We start from the raw sequence: 16,889 nt of genomic DNA, 5'->3' as shown, positions 1-16,889 counted from the left end.
ATTTCCAGCACAAACCCTCATCGATTCCTGACCTCATCCCGGCGCTGCTCTTTGGCAGGCCCAAGGTAGCTGGATCACCTTGACTGTGAATTTCCACCCAGATGAAATGCTTGTTCACTGAGACTGTGCTGAAAACTCTCTGCTTCCAAATTTTGTGTTGTTTTCACTGACAACAGCTGCCCACAGAAATATTTCCATCCTCAGGTTAGAGCAGTTCTTAAAGACTGAAAACAACCTTCTTTCTGACCTGCTTTGAGTTGCCTGCAAAAAAAAAAGCCCTGACAAAATCGAAGTAGCATCAAAGGCAGGTTTATCAAAGGGGAATCACTCCCAGTGCTGAGGTACTGCATGACCAGTCTTTCCACTTTCTGTCTGGAAGAGCACAAGCAAACTCTAGAAGTTCCACTACAGCAAAAGCTGCCCAGAAAGGCTCAACCAGACTCTCCTCCTCTGTGCTGTCCTGTCGGCAGCAGGAAGCCCAGCCAGCATTTTCCCTCCCTGTCCCCCTCCAGCAGATCACCACAGCCCCAGCACACAAACACCACATCCCTGGGAATGACTTGCGCAGCTCAGCACTTTCCCAGAGATTCCCCCCCCCAGAAGATTCCCAGCTCTGCACAAACACGCAGGGAAAAGGCAACACGAATTTCCCACTCCAGTTCCACTGTGCAGGACCTTTCATTTTGGAGTACAGACACAAGGTCCCATCCCAACCCAACCACATGGAAAGGCAACCGCTGCAGCTCCTGACTCTTCCAGCTGGGCCTTCCCAGCTGATCCCATTTGGACCATCACTGACCCCATTCTCACAGCATTTATGGTGGGAAGCTTAAATCCTTATCACTGGAAGGGAAACGATGTGAGAATACTCCTGGCTGCTCATTCTATACCTCGATTTACCACTTTGCACAGGTAATTACACAATCATCACACACATTAATGGGTGTCTTTTACTTCAGCCCAACTCCTTCAGCAAGTAATTCCAGAAAAGTCCATCTGCCTGAGCCAGCACAGTGTGGGAATTCACAGTTATGCCAAAACACCAAAGAGGTTGGGCACACTTCTTCATCTTGCACTTAAAACAAGACACACACACTGCAGCATCTCTGGCTGGCACCACTCACCAGGAAAAAACCACCCCTTTTGCACAAACAGACGCAGAATTTTCTGACTTCCCCTTCAGGATTAACAAGGGAAATCAAATTCCTGTCTGAAGTCGAATCCTTATTTTAATATTTATACACATTTTCCTCTCTTAGTAGTAGTTTATGTAGCTACACTAAGGACTGCATTCTTCCAGGAATCAATACTTATAAAAATTAATTCCTGGCTATGAAAGACCCTTTTCCGTATAATACCTTTGCCTTTCTTACAAAAAATAAACCAATTAGGAAAACACCCAAACCAAACAGTTATCGTGTTCTTTAAGTCACTAAAGAGTTACCAAACAAGCAGCACAGCCCTTTGCCATGAAAGCATGACAAATGCTGAAGTCCAATCTGCCAGGATGCCTCATTAATAATACCACATATTCCAAAAACACCCAGTCTGATGAAAGAATTGATCCAAGAATCCGTGCAGAAATACAACCAGAGGAGTTGTGTGCAATAAATCTACAATGCAGACTATTAGTAATCCATCAGCACAACTGCTCACAGCAAAGTAACTGCAGAACCAGCCTAAAATAATAAATACACAGATAGGGTAGAAACAGAAAACTGCCAGCACCATCCCTTCTTCTGCAAAGGGAGGGAAGATCCATACATGAAAGGACTCCCTGACAAACCAGGCAAATGTATCCACTTGCACAAACAGAGATAAAATACCCTAAAGAAGAAACAAACCAGGATTTACTTTTATGCCTGCAAGAATCAATTTTTTTGCTATAAAAACAGTTAATGAAAGTTCAAACCATACAAGGCAAACACTTGAGTTTATATAAAACAGAGCAGCTCTGTGATGAGATATAAGCTGAGAGCCCACATATATCTGAGTTTTATACAAGTTCTTTATCTAATTGTGTGGACAACTGAGGCTGAAGGAACACAAATGTTGCTTTGGTGATTATTTCCTTTTTGGAGAGGGATGTTGCAAGCAGTCTGTTTTCTGTCATAATCCAACTAAAAGGAATTCTTGAGTCAAAAAAGTTCCCTGGGAGCCAGACACTGTTCTGGCTAAGATACCATGATGATTACAGGATTCCATGCTCCTGTGACCATGCCCATCCAATCTTACAAGCACATGTACATATTATGGAGGCATATCACAAAAAAATACTCAAGCCTGTTGCCCTCCAAACAACCAAGCAAAGCTTTGCAAAACATGGCTACACACAATGTGGAAAATCCAAGCCTGAATAACACAAAAATTATCCTATTGTCAGGCAGAGACCTATTTTAGACTAATTCATCATGAAATGTTAAAGAAAATACTAATGCAAACTCATACTAGTGGTTTAGTCAGTGAGAGGAACTTTCTGTGGGACAGGAATAAATATAGACAGGAGAAAAAACCATTTTATGGACTTCCAAACTCACCCACGTTTGGTGGTTTCCCGTAGTTCACCGGGAGTTCGGGGGGTCGGCCCCTGTGCAGAGCTGCAAATGCAGATCCTTTCCATAGCGTGTGTCTGAAGTCTGCACCAGCAAGAGTGACAAGGGACAAAAAATAATCAATACATTAAATAACCAATGGATCAAGCACCACTCCCAGCAGCCCAGAACGAGATTTGTCTCGTTAAATAGTTTGTCAGACATTCCTCATTTAAAGATTGTGACTCTGATTTCCAGTTCCTCGCCAGCGTCACCATAAATGGTTTCAGCTTATTTTTGCCTAATTTGGGTGATTATTGACTCTAAATCCATGGAGAGAAGAAGTGAATTTAAAAAGTGGGTGCACTTTGTATGGAGGCAGGACTGAATCCTGCCATGTTTACCTTCTGCAATCTCAACAACTCTGCTTAGGAACTGCACATTTGAGAATACACATTTTGCTGCCTAAAAGTAGGAGAAGTGAGGGTTTTTTCCAATAAATCTGTTTTCCTGCAATTTGTGGCAACATGCCCTCCTTTCAGATTGTCCTCTGCACCCTCCCACCCCGCCCCCCCCAAAAAAAATTGTTTTAAAGTCAAGACTGTTCTCTTTAAAGACTCTCCAGCCCTCTGCTGCCAACTGGCCTCGGAGAGGCTCCTCTCTAGAACAATAGTGATTTTTCTGAGACTGTTCAAAGTGCCTCAGAAATTAGACCTGGATTTCTTCCATTTCTGGCCATCTGGAGGGAGAGAAATGAGCTTCCACGGTGAGTAAGTACTGAAACAGAAGGACAGTGCCGCAAGTTGGTGGATCTGTGTAGCACCATGTAGATCTCTGAACATAAAGTGCACAAGCTGAGGTGACTCAGAGACTCCTGAGAGCACCTTCTGATTGAACCCCAAACTGCTGCACAGAGTATTAAATGATACTCATTAAAAACAGCACTCACACTTCCTATAATAGATCCATCCACCTAAACCCTTCTGTTCCCCTGCAGAAAAATGTTTATTTTCTCTTTACATTTTGCTGCTGTTTGCTTCTAAGCTGCAAACTGAGTACGTAATGAAGGAATGTTTCTCTGCAAACCTGAATTTCTGCACCTAATTACAGCAAAGCACAGGCAAAACAAGACTCAGCCCCAAAAGTGTGTAGGGCAACATGTTTGGGAACGGCACATCCCTCCAGGAGATATCCAATGGATCAGCAGATGCTCGTCAGCATCACAGTGTGACTTCACAGGATGCAGGGCATTAAGGGCTCAACTGCCACCAAAACAGGAAGGTCCTGCTCTGCCATCCCTCCTCCTCTCCCAGGATGATGCTCCTCCTCCTGTGTCACCTCCAGCCCTGTGATCCTTTTCCACCAGCTCATTTAACTCACTACAACAAATTTTGCAACATTTCAGCTCTCTGAATCAGCACGGATCAAGGAAGTTCTGGCTCCTACAGGGAGGAAGTGGCAGGGGCATGGAGTGAGGAGGGAAGCAGGAATCACTTCAATAGCAGATGGCTCTCAGATCTCTTTCGTTCTAACACAAAACTGCTCTCAGGATCATTCTCTCAAGCAGAGAATTTTTCAAAGGGAATAGGACTGGTGCTCTCTTCATGAAAGGATTGGGGGCTTTCAAATTAACTTGACGCAAGGACAAGCAGGAATTGTCAATGAAGAATCAGCCTGGCCTTCTTCTACTCCCTAAATGCTGCCCCAAATGCCACCACCCCATCCTGTGTCTGCACAGCTAGGGAGACAAAGAATGGAAGAAATCAGGCTGAAAAACAGCCCAGCTCAGTGATTTTAGACACAAGTGTGTGTAAATGGATATGGAAAAAATGGCCTTTTTCAACTGGATCAAACCCTTAATCCCATTCACATCATTTACACCAACACCAACACACTGGGGAAGGAGGCAGAGGAAGTAACAAGATCAGGCAACTGTAGGCAAGAATTGCTTAAAATGGCATCTCCAACCCGAGAAAACATATCCAACAGGGCCAGCAACGATTGCATTTTAGGAAGAAAAAAGCCGGGAAGCACAGGAGACAAACCAGGGCTCATGCAAACACACAGATATCCCAAAAGGAATGGAAACAAAAGGGGGTTAAACGTTAAAATAGAATTCAAGCCAGGTAAATTGAGAAAATCTTACCTTTTGCTGCCCTCAGGAGAGACTGGCGCCCAACACCCAGCAAAGTCTGCACCCCCAGCACACTCTGGGGGATTTCCTTGTCTAAGAGGGGTCCAAGTCTCTCACAGATCCTAAGAAGATAATCTGGAGGGATGTGTGCATTGACAGCCACCTAAACACACAAACAACACAGACATTAGAAAACTGGTTTATTCTTCCTTCTACTGGTAGTACTTTGCTTCATATTCAAGTGTAAAGTTACTGCAACCAAGCCTAAACCCCCTGAAAACCCCCTCAAAATTAATTATACTGCATTTTAAAGTGATGTAGAGTGTTGCAAAAGCCACACCAGAAATTTCAGGTTGGAACAGCTTAATTGTAAATTCAGGATTTCCCTTAGTAAGAAACAAAAATCCCCTGAAACTTGGAGCTCCCAGTGCAGTGCTCTGCTCAAACAGCTTTTTTTAAGCCTTTTTACCTTTCAGTTCATTCTCTTCCCATTTTTTGCTTAACTGAAACAGCCCTGCATTTACATTACTGTATGAAGCATGTGTGCAAAAGAATAAAAACCTTAAAAATTACCTAAAACCCCTAAACATTACCCTAAAATCAATACTCAGTCTCCAGTTTCCACCTCCTGGGAGTAGGTATCTTTAAGACCCACATGTGTAGGTCCAATTTTGTCATGTTGGGAAAACAGCCTTTATTTCTCCCTTTGGACAGAGACTGTTTTCTATGGAGTGACAACAGTTTTTTCTGACACTCTGTTCGAACAACAAATAAATTGTGCTGCATTATCCAGAATGTCCTGCACTGCCTGACTCCTATATTTACAAACTGGCAAGAAAAGCTGCCCATCAGAGCTCCTTTGACACAGGACACCCAGCTCCATCCACCTCTTTTCATGGATCAACAGCCTCCTGCCTACCAAGACCCCAGGGATGTGCCCAGCTCCCGCCCCAGCACACCGGAGGGAGTGCCAGGCATCAGGAAGGAGGAGAAGGTTTGTAATTCCCTCAGCCCTGCTGCCAAAACACTGTTCACTCAACTGTGTCATCAAACAGATTATTAGGACATGGCGTTGGGAATTTTTTCATTCCAGTTGGGCAACAGCAGTGGAGCTACAGGACCCAGCATAGCCAGGCAGGGCTGGATAATGTCACCACCTGCACCATGAGCAGGATCAACACTGTCCCATAATTAAGATTTTAATCCAAAGAAAAGGGAAATATATCTAATTAAATATACAACTTAACAGTTAACTAAATCTGACTAAAAACTCTTCCAATGTGAATGAAACCCTTGGAAAAGAGACAGGTTTCTCCCTCTACTCATCCCTCATTCACTGCTTGTTAAAGAATCATCTCATCAATCATGATAATTCTGAAGATCCAAAATCATCATTTTTTCAGTGCAGGAATGAGAAACCTGACGAGTGCATTAACATGTTCTCATTCCAAGACTTTTCATCCTGTGAGCGAGCATCAAGGAATGACCCTGGGAATGCTCTCCTGCACTGACAGGTTTCTCCAGTCATTTTAGCTTTTTTTCCCCAAAATCAGAGTTCCAAAATTATATTGACAACTTCCCAGTGACACAAGCAGTGAAGTTCAGTGTATGAGCATGAATTGTCTTTCACTGTAAATGATGGGATGTAACAGAAGTTGAAATGAGAGAAAAGGATTATCCAAACTTTGGTATTTGCCTCTGACTCATTCCTGAAACACTGTAAATGTGTTCATGCTATAAAATATTTTATGATGCTGCACCAGCCTCCCTTCAGGGTGTAAGATTTCTGAAAGGGTCTGAAAGGGAAATTCTAGAGAGAGAATCTGCAATTAAGTAAAATCTGAGTATGAAATTCTTATTTCCATCTCTGATAACCAGCAACAAGCCCCTCAGTCACCAACTGCCAACAAACAGCAATGTATCAAGCTTAAGATTAAAAGATCAAAAAGACCAACCTAAAAGCTCTGGAATTTTACTTCCAGAGTACCAAAACAATCCAAACCACACTATTCTTTCTGGAAATGTAAAAAATCCAAACCATTTTCCCAGTATAGCACAGCAAACACTCCCCTCTTCACCCTGGAGCTGGTTTGGGAGTTTCACCACATTCCATGCCTAGGAAGGTGCTGAATTAAGCCTGGCAGCAAATATCCCACTGGAAAGACAGAGCCCAAGTTGTTCCACAAGCAGTCCTGACTGACTCCAGAATGGAAAAGGACTTGGTTGCTCGAAGATGAAGACACAATTTTATAGGGAATAGCAAAGAGCAAACACTGACACACGTGGGGCCCGACAGCATTCCCTGATCACACTTCTTTCCCTGACATTTCCATGTTTCTACAACCCACAACAGCCCCAAATAAGCAGCCCTTAATCTGAATATTATCACTGCTGTTACTAACAAACAGCTTCATAGGCAGGCAGCAAGAGCAGCAAATTCTCCTGGTGATTTTTTTCCATAATAACTTCTAGAAAAAATGCTTAAATCACAGCCCAGAGCTAAACAAGCAATTCTATTTTCAGGTTCCCAAAAGAACTTGAATCAAAAATCCTTCCTTTCACCTCTGTATGAGAGAGTTGTAAACGGATTTTAATTATTTTTCTAGAACATGAAGCTGCAAACATCCAGCTGAAAAGAACAAAGTCTCCCAGATCAGATTTTCCTTAAAAGAAGGATGGAAAAAGGCATAAGTGCAGCTACACCTCTTAGTGTGTGCTCGTCCAAATCCCACATGGCAAAATGAAACAGCAGCAAGGATATTATCAGCTCCTCAAATATATTAGAAAATATTTTAGAAGATAATTAGAAAGTACTTTAGAATATAATGAGAAAATATTTTAGAAAATAATCAAAAAACTGGAAAAAAATTAGAGATGAGTAGTACAGGCCCAAACCACGCATGTTAAAATAATGCAGAGCTGAAAACATGCTAAGTGAGAACAAATGCTGCATCTTGGGATAAATCATAAAGAAAATATGTTTTGTTGCCTTAGATTGTGAAAAAAACCTATAAAAGTTAAAATATGAGAGCACAAGAATGCAATTGTATCACAGATGAGTCCTCTGACACAGTAACCACACAGGTACAATGGATCTAAAAAGTGATGGATTAAGTGAAGCGAATCCGTTCTTTTTAAAAAATTCTCTTTTGAAAATACTCTCCCAGTCCTGACTGCTTGAGCCAGGCTGAGATAAGCTGTTCCAGTGATAAGCACAAGGAAAGAACTATTAGTGAAGTCACATTAGGGCTCGGAGAAATTCAACCCCTGAACCTGTCCATGGTCCCGTGGTTGGAAGCATCACCTCAGAGACCATGAGCACAGAGTCCTCCCTGGAGCTGGGAGAAGCAGCTTCTTGATCCCTGAAACAAAATCCCCTGGTGTGACTCTGATCCCTGCCTGGACAATGTTCTCAGGCACAGGGTGGGATTCTTGGGGTGCCTGTGCAGGGACAGGAGTTGGATTTGATGATCTTTGTGGGTCCCTTCCAAGTCAGGAGTCTGTGATTCTACAGCTGCTGACAACTCCTCCTCCAAGGAAGGTTTCAATAAACAGGGAACAAACAACCCAAAAAAGACTCTTTGTGATTACTACTTAAAATAAGATGTCTGTCTTCCCAGAGATGGGAACAAGGGAACTCTGGGAACAACCTCTTTTGGGAAGCCCAGTGGAACATCTCTTCAAAGCACAGATTTGAGGCAAGAGCTGCAGACTGAAAGAGGCAGTGACACGGCCCTTCGGAGGCTGCTCCGTCCCCATTCCCGGTGGGCAGGCCCTGCTGGGCCTCAGCAGTGGATTTCTATCCTCCAGGTAGTCTTCCAACACTTCCCTCATTTGCCAAAGTAACCATCAATTAAGAATCAATTGACAACTATATCAAAAAGTAGTGGAGGAGGCCAAGAGGCTGAGGCAGCTGAGCAAGCAGGAAATTACTCATGATCTCAAACAGGGAATCTCATCACAAGGAAGCTCAGACACTGGACCTGCACAAGATGCAACAATATGCAAATAGACAGGAATTAAAAAAGCCTTTACCCACTGGGGTCCCCAGAAAGAACAGGTGGGAACGACCATGCTATCAGATGACATTTTCCTGAGGTGACAAAACTGTAACATCTCTGCTCTGCTAATGCTGGGATTGGCAGGATCTATAAATACCAGCACCTCGGACACAGGGCTAGTTTTAAATCAATGCAGATGGGCAAGTCAGGAACTCAGAGCCAAATCCCATAAGCTGTTCCATACCAGCACAGCCGCTCATGGATGCAAATTCCCCACTGTCCAACAACAGCTGATTTTCTGTTTTGCCTGGAATTACACGTTTTGCAACACAAAGACTGAACCAGGCCAAGCCAGAAGACTCAGCCCATCAGAAAGTTCTTAAAACCAGAGCAGAGCCAGTCACCTTTATCAGGAATAAACAAAGATAATGTGGAACAGCAGGTCACTGGAGACTGTGCTGATAATCGGAGTCATTCAGCTTGACTCATCTGTACAGCAGCTGACTCCACACCGAGCTGCTGCAGCTCATTTAAAACCAGAGCACTAATTGCCTGCAAGTTGGACACACTTCAGACCTTCATAAGGCCAGGCTGGATGGGGCTTGGAGCAACCTGATCTGGTGGAAAGTGACCCTGCCGATAGCAGAGGGTGGAATGGGATGGGCTTGAAGATCCCTCCCAACCCAAACCAGTCTGGGATTCTGTGATTCACTGACCCTCCCCTTTACAAACACATCTCATGTCTCGAGACCACCAGCAGCCAATGACAAAGTAAAACTACTGTGGAGTACACCTGGAGAATTCAGCCTGGAGAAGAGGGGACTGAGGGGAGAGTCATGGGGGGCTGCAGCGCCTCTTGAAGGGCAGCTCCAAGCTCTGCTCTCTGTGACAGGGACAGGACCCGAGGGAACAGTTGGAGCTGTGCCAGGGGAAGGTCAGGCTGGAGATCAGGAAAGGTTCTTTTCCCTCAGAACTTGTCCCACACTGGAAGGGCTCCCCAGGGAATGGACACGGCCCTGAGGCTGCCAGAGCTCCAGGAGTGTTTGGACACAGCTCCCAGGGATGCACAGGGTGGGATTGTTGGGGTGTCTGTGCAGGGCCAGGAGTCAGACTGATGATCCTGTGTGTCCCTTCCAACTCAGGATATTCTGTGATTCTGTGATTACCTAGACAGGCAGCCACACGCTGCACAAAAACATGGAAATAAACAGGAAAAACAAAGGGAACACAAATGCACATAAACTTGCATTCTGTGTGGTTTTGCTCCATTAGGTACAATTCTTATTAGCGTGTCTTAAACTACTCATCTGCCCTGTGATACCTGACACTTAAAGATTAAGTTTAAAAAAAAAGGAACAAAGAAATCTCACAGAGAGCTTTCAGATCTTGCCTAAAAACTCGAGTGAAGTGGGAGTAGACATTCCCTAGATAAAAACCACCCAGTAGCCACTGGGCTGCTCCATCTCTATCACTCTCAAAAGCCCAGGAGCAATAACAACGTACTGAGTGGTCACAGTATTGGCATATTTTCTGAAAAACACCACTCCGAACCTAAACAGCCACACTGAGGATGGAAAACAAAGCTGAAACACCAGAACGAGAAATACTCTGTCAGAATATTGGGCAAACAAACAAATCAGACTTCTCCAGATTGTAAACTGTCATCAGTTCAATTACCTGCCTGACCAGAGTAGCTGCACCATCCAGCTGAGATTGTAAACAATTCTGGGTTTCTGTCTGTAAAAAGCTACCAGAAATGGGTAGGTAAAAACCCCTTACCTCCAACTGCTGGCATCTCCAATTTAATTTGGGTTCATTATGTGCCTGAGATAATTAAAATGAAGGTTGGAGTGCTTTGTGTCCTTCACAACCCTGGCTCTGTTCTGAACATGGCATTCAGACATCCAGCCAGCCCTGAAGTCGAGGAGCTCAGGTTAATAAACAATCATATGCAGCCAAAAGTCCAAATTCCAAACACAGCAAACCCTAAGCAATGAGGGTAGAAAAAGCCTTCCTTCAACATTCTCAACACTCTGAGGATTCACAGAGAGAAACTCAGCTCATCCCACCTGGCATCAACCTGTCTCACTGTAAAGATTCATTTATAATCCTGGTCCTTACTGTAAACCATGAGAAACAGTTAAATAATACCAGATAAGAAGGCAAACTAAAAGCATTAGTTAGTGCTGATTAGTTTAACATACAGGAAAAAAAACCCCCTGAAATTTAATTATGATGAGTTTATACAGAAAAAAGAAATTTCTCATTAACTCCGTAACTCACTTCAAAATTGATTTCTCTCATTTCTGAAATGCTAAGAAAAGTACATGTTTCAACATGTTCACACACACATTTAAAAAAAAGGTTTTAAGGCTTTTCTGTGCCACACAGAATGAGAGGAAAAAAATAAGATGTTAATCTAAGTGATAGGCAAAACCACTTTGTCTGACACCAGACTTCACAGTGGCACTGCTAATATTCCTCTTGGATACTGGGTGCAGTCCCAAGCTAAACCTGAGACAGCACACAGTTAGATTTCACCTTCTCTAGGAAGACCATAGAGCACCAAAACTTACTGAATGCAGAACTTACTCTATGTCTGTTCACTCAATTTACAGTCCCAGAATTATCCACAAGAGGTGTGAGGAAGCCCAACTTCCACCTGAAATTCTGAACAGGCTTTGGAAAGAGAAAGGCAGTGGGGTCCAAAGGTCTGCTCTGCACACAAAGAGTTCTGTCCAGACCTGAGCTTCTACACAGTCGCTAAAGTGGAAAACCACCTCCTAAGCCAGATGCAGAGGAGTCTGAGCAACAGTCATGGCAAAATCCCACGTCACCATTGCTCTCCCTGGGAGCCGGGAGAGGCCAGGACGTGCCTTCCATTCCTTCCAGGTGAGGTGCCAGTGCTGGTCACAGGTATCAATGCTATAAACGCTATTGGGAAGTTTACAGCGTTCCAGCTGCAAAGTGCTACATCAGCGCCACACGTCATTGCCCAGAGCTCCCAGAAATGAAATCAAGGCCGTCTGAACTCTTTGGGAAAGGGCTGGAACGACTTCAGTTTTGTCGCTTTCACACAGACACATCTCGGGGGTGCGGGGCCAAGGGCCACCCCCCACTCCCGGCCCTGCAGAGGGACTGACCTTCCTCAATGACACACATTCATAAGGTTTATACCTCAGCAAAAGCAGCCACTCCGTTTATTTCACCGGCATTTAACACCCACAACATTACACTTCCTAACCCCTCCTTTCCTGCCTGACAGCAGGCCCAGACGCCGCGGTGAGGAGCGGGTTTCGCGCAGGCCGCCGCAGGCCGGGAATCCCTGACCCAGCCCGGCAGCGCCGGGCCCGGCGGCACGTCCGGCACGTCCCCCCCGCAAGGCCGCGGGAGCGCGGCCGAGCCCGGCCCGGAGCGGGGCAGCCCCGGGGCCGCGGGGGCAGCGGGCGAGGCGGCGGCGATGACGCGGGGGGACCGGGGGAGACCCGCGCCCCGCGCCCCCCCGGCTCCGCCGCGACGCCGCCGCAGCCAATCAGCTGCCGCCTCACATCGCCGCGCACCGCTCTCCGCGTTGCAAGGCGCGGCGCCATTGGCCGCGGCGGGCCCCGGTGCGTGCCCTCGGATAACCCCCGGCCCCACAATAGCGCGGCGCGGCCGCTCCGCCGGTGCTACCGGGCGGCCCACGGGGGTCTCACCGGCAGCCCCCGGCCCCGCCGCGGGTCCGCTCCCTGCCCTGCCCTCCGCTCCGCACCCCGGGGCCCGCCGCGGCCTCGGCGGGGAGCAGCCCGCAGCCCTGGTGGGGGGGGGGGGGGGGAACAGACAAACGGGGCGAGAGGGGGACGCGGCGGCCGGTGCGGCAGCGGCGGCGCGGGGGGCGGAGGGAAGTTGTCGGAAAAGTCAGGAGTGAAACTTGTCTTACCAGGTCCTCGAAGCTCCGGCGGTGCTCCTTGCCCTGCCAGTCCAGGCGTCGCGGGATCAGCTGCGGAAGGGACACGGGGACGGGGGCGGCCGTCAGAGCCCGAGCGACCCCTCCCCGGGAACCCCCCCCGGTGCCCGCCCGCGCCCCCCGGGATGGAGCCCCCCTGGTCGCTGCCCCCGGCCCCGCCGCGGGTCAGCCGCGCTCCTGCCCGGTGTCCCGGGCGGAGATGGGCTGGGTTAGACGGGGCAGGGCAAACGCCGACCCCGCCGTCCCGAGGGCTTCCCCCGTCCCGCCGGGGCAGGCGCCTCACCTGGTGCTCCTCCAGCTCCTCCACCAGTACCTGGGGACAGAGGGACACACAGACATACACAAAGGACGTGAGTCCGGCGCCCGCAGCGCAGCGGCTCCGCCGCCCTGTCCCGTCCAGTCCCGTCCCGTCCCGTCGCCGCCCGCCCGGCCCGGCCGGAGCGCCGGCTCCGCGCTCACCTGGGCGGATTTCTTGCAGGGTCCGGACTGCAGGAACCGTGCGATCAGGTAGTAGAGCTCTGCGGAGGGGCGGGGGAGAGCGGGTTAGACACGGTTAGAACGGGGGAGATGCGGAGCGCAGCCCCCGCCGCCAGCGATACCCACCGGCTTCCAGCTGGGTCGGGGCGGCCGCCGCCGCCATCCTCCTCAGGAGGGGGAGGGGAGGTGGCGGATGGCGCCCCGGGGGGACTCGGCTCCTAGTGCGGGCGCCGCCCCATGCCGGAGCGGTGGTGCCGGTGCGGGGCGCGGGTCCCGGTGCGGGTGCGGGCGCGGGTCCCGCCCGGGCTCATCGCGGCTCCGCGGACCGAGCGCCGCCGGCACCGCCCGCACCGCCGCCGCCCGCCGCCGGGGGGCGCGCGCGGCAGCGCCGGGCGGGCGGGCGGGGGCAGGAAGGGCGGGGCGGTGACGCGCCGCGGGGGGGCGCCCGCCACTTCCGGGCGGTGGCTGAGGGAGGAGGAGGAGGAGGAGGAGGAAGGGGAGGAAGAGGAAGGGCTGGGCTGGGCCGGGCCGGGCCGGGCGAGCCGGGATGTGCCTGAGGGGTCTGGCCGCCGTCACTGGGCAGCGCTGAGCCGGGGTGTGCTTCAGAGGGCCCGGTAGTCGTCACAGGAGGAGCTCTAGCGGCCTCCGTCCTCTCGGCTTCGGCCCTCCGGGCCTCAGTGCTCCCGATTCTCCTCGCCTTAGCCCTCACAGCTGCGGCTCTCGCGACTCCAGCCCTTCCCAGCACTCACGGCCACAGTGTTCCCGGCCTCAGTGGCCTCCTACCTGGCAGCGCCTGGGAAATGGAGCCCCATGTGTGCCTCAAATTAAGCCGTTTTTAAGCGACTTAAGGCGTTCAGGAACCTTAGGCATCCTGTCATGGGTAGGGGGATGAATCCCACGCATATGCCGTGGAGGGGACACAGGACTGCGAGGTGGGGAAGTGTCAGCCCTCCCTGGCTCCAGGTAAACACGGCCTGGCTGCAGGGAGGGGTCTCAGATTCGGGTGGCTTTAGGAGTTAAATAAAAATGTTTTCTCCCAGTGATCAGGAAATTAAAATATGATGGATACAGCACCTCTTCTGAAGGAACTAAGGGGTCAGGGTCAGTGTAGATAGTTTTAATGGAAATAAATATTTTTCCGTGGGAAGCATCCTGTGAGAGCTCCTGAAATCAGTGTCACTTTGGCAATAGGTTGCTAAAACACATCAAGTGAATTGTATTTTATCACAAGTACCTGACATTGGGTGTTAGAACTCCAGAGCCTTGGCAGTGTAAAAACCACTGTCATCATGGAATAACAAAGGACAACCTCTCCTCGCGCCTGGAATACTGAGAGCTGAATCATTGTGAGTCGATGTTCTGGAAATATTAAGAATAAATTCAGTTTGAGCATATATTTATAGCAGCTGCTCAGGACTGGGTTTGCTGTGAACCACTGGCTCAGAGTTTTCCTGCTGTGCAGTCAGGATGCAGTCCTTCCTGCTGGCAGCTCCATGGGGTCCCTCCAGGCACCCAGCCAATCTGGGGAGAAGGATTTGGCGATTTGGCGTTAAGCTGCTCCACATAATTCACCTGTACTCACCTGCTGCTTTATCCAGCTGTGGAAGTTGTTTTGTGCCAGGAGCTTGGGTGATGTGTAGACCCTGTTTCCTCTTCATCATCCTCTAAAGTTCTTGAGTTGTCAGTGACAGTTCATAGGATCATGGAATGGTTTGGTGGAAGGGACCTTAAAGCTCATCCTGTTCCACTCCCTGCTTTGGGCAGGGACACCTTTCACTCTCCCAGGGTGCTCCAAGCCCCATCCAGCCTGGCCTTGGACACTTCCAGGGATCCAGGGGCAGCCACAGCTTCTCTGAGCAACCTGTGCCAGGGCCTCAGCACCTTCACAATAAAGATTTCTTCCCAATATCCCACTTAGCCCTGCCCTCTGGCAGTGGGAAGCCATTTCCCCTTCTCCTTGTCCCAAGTCCCTTTCCATCTTTTTTGTAGGCTCCAAATAATTACTCCTGGAATGTTTTCGGGGCAGGTTCATTGCTTAGCTCCTCAGTGGCAGAGATGCGAGGTGCCACCTCACCAAGGTGCAAATTCCAGTGGCTTCCCAATAGTAACAGCTCTCCCAGCTTCCCAGCTGGACCCTGGGGCCTTCAAAGCTGCAGAGCAGAGCTTCCTGTGAGAGACAGTGTGAAACTGCTGTTCTCAGAATAAGTTCCCAGCCAGGAAAAGCGCACACTGATCCCACTCCCCGGAGAGGTAATGTTTCTCCCACCTGTCTTCAGAGCCCAGAACTGCAAGCTCATCTTTTCATGCATGATGGGAAGGCGAAGGAGAAAACACAGATGATGTTTTATAATATGCCCTGAAAGTACAAATCCATCTTCCTGAGCTGAATAGAATTCCATGTCAGGGGAAAAACAGCCCCATAAATATTGCCTAGCGCCATGTCCTGGTGCATTCCGGTGCCAACAGCTCCTTGATATATCCATGCTTGGGTGAGACCCCCACCTGCAGAGCTGCCTCCAGCCCTGGGATCCCCAGCACAGGAAGGACATGGAGCTGTTGGAACAATCCAGCAGAGGCACCAAGATGATCAGAGGAATAGTGCAGCTCTGCTGTGAGGAAAGGCTGGGAAAATTGGGATTATTCAACCTGGAGAAGAGAAGCTCCAGGGTGACCTAATTGTGGCCTTGCAGTCCTGAGGGGAGCCCACAGAGAAGATGGAAAGAGACTATATGGGCCTGGAGTGCCAGGACAAGGGGGGATGGCTTCCCACTGATAGGGGGCAGGGTTAGGTGGGATTTTGGGAAGGAATTCTTCCCTGTGAGGGTGGGGAGGCCCTGGCACAGGGTGCCCAGAGAAGCTGTGGCTGCCCCTGGATCCCCGGAAGTGTCCAAGGCCAGGTTGGATGGGGCTTGGAGCAACCTGGGATAGTGGGAGGTGTCCCTGCCCATGGCAGGGAGTGGCACTGGATGGGCTTTAAGGTCCCTTTGAACCCAAACCATTCTGGGATTCCATGATTCTGTATTTCTTTAGGAATGTGACATTTCCTTGGCACCTTTTGGTGCCTTGCTGAATCTCTCCAGTCATGATTTGCTTTTATTTGAGCTTGGGGGTGCACCAGGCAGGATTGTTCTGTTTGGGCCTGTCTAGAGCCCGTGGGAATTTCTGCCATAACTACAAGGGGCTTTCAAAAGCCTGGGATAGAAAATGCTCCCAAAGTAAGCTTATCCATGCCTTGGCTGTGTCCTTCCTGCAGCATTCCAGCTGGGAGCCTGGCCACATGCTCCTTGCTTAGTGCTCAATCCATGACCTTGTGTCAGTGCTTGGCTCTGTGCAGTGTTGCTCCACATCGTAGCTTGGATGGATTCCTGCATCAGCAGGAGAGGAGAGCATTAGGAATGCCCCAGGTGTGTCCTGTGTGTGCTGCAGGGCACAGCTGTGCAGGAACTTGCACCAGGGGCAGGTGCAACCAGCATTCCTCATTCCCAAACAGCTCCTGGGGAACTTCCCTCAGCCTGGCTGTGGCTGAACTGTGCTGCTGTGCAGTCACTCCCGAGCCTCTTCCCAACATTCCTGACTCCCTGGCACCTCAGCTTCCTCTCCCTAATGCTCTCCCAGTTGCTTCCTTATTCCCCAAGCCTGCTACAAGGGCTGTGATCGATACCTCTTCCCACCTCTCTCAGGTTTTCCCCTCCAGGAGTCATGTCTGGTGAGTAATGCCCATCCTCTCTTTCCCCAGGAGCTCCATTTCCACACCACACGCGGATCCTGCAGCTCCGTGACTCATCTTTTTCCAGATCCTC

At 49.2% G+C, this 16,889-nt stretch overlaps 1 protein-coding gene and 1 long non-coding RNA gene across 2 annotated transcripts in view; one reads left to right on the top strand and one right to left on the bottom strand.

Annotated features, from left to right (window-relative positions):
- The window catches only part of BRWD3 (bromodomain and WD repeat domain containing 3), a 50,102-nt gene extending 36,691 nt beyond the window's left edge, over positions 1–13,411 (bottom strand). Inside the window, exons 1-6 of the mRNA XM_032124284.1 lie at positions 13,216–13,411; positions 13,072–13,130; positions 12,896–12,925; positions 12,586–12,645; positions 4,678–4,828; positions 2,538–2,636 (exon numbers count right to left, since the gene is read on the bottom strand). Of these exons, the coding sequence (XP_031980175.1) occupies positions 2,538–2,636; positions 4,678–4,828; positions 12,586–12,645; positions 12,896–12,925; positions 13,072–13,130; positions 13,216–13,252 (436 nt within the window). The 5' untranslated portion in view covers positions 13,253–13,411. The remainder of the gene's footprint in view (positions 1–2,537; positions 2,637–4,677; positions 4,829–12,585; positions 12,646–12,895; positions 12,926–13,071; positions 13,131–13,215) is intronic.
- The window catches only part of LOC116451143, a 25,576-nt gene continuing 21,237 nt past the window's right edge, over positions 12,551–16,889 (top strand). Inside the window, exon 1 of the long non-coding RNA XR_004243109.1 lies at positions 12,551–13,119. This is a non-coding gene — a long non-coding RNA (uncharacterized LOC116451143). The remainder of the gene's footprint in view (positions 13,120–16,889) is intronic.

This window comes from Corvus moneduloides, chromosome 14, assembly GCF_009650955.1.
Source record: "Corvus moneduloides isolate bCorMon1 chromosome 14, bCorMon1.pri, whole genome shotgun sequence".
Lineage (NCBI taxonomy): Eukaryota > Metazoa > Chordata > Aves > Passeriformes > Corvidae > Corvus > Corvus moneduloides.
Note: the sequence above shows the minus strand (reverse complement) of the source record. Positions and strands in the feature narration are given on the sequence as shown.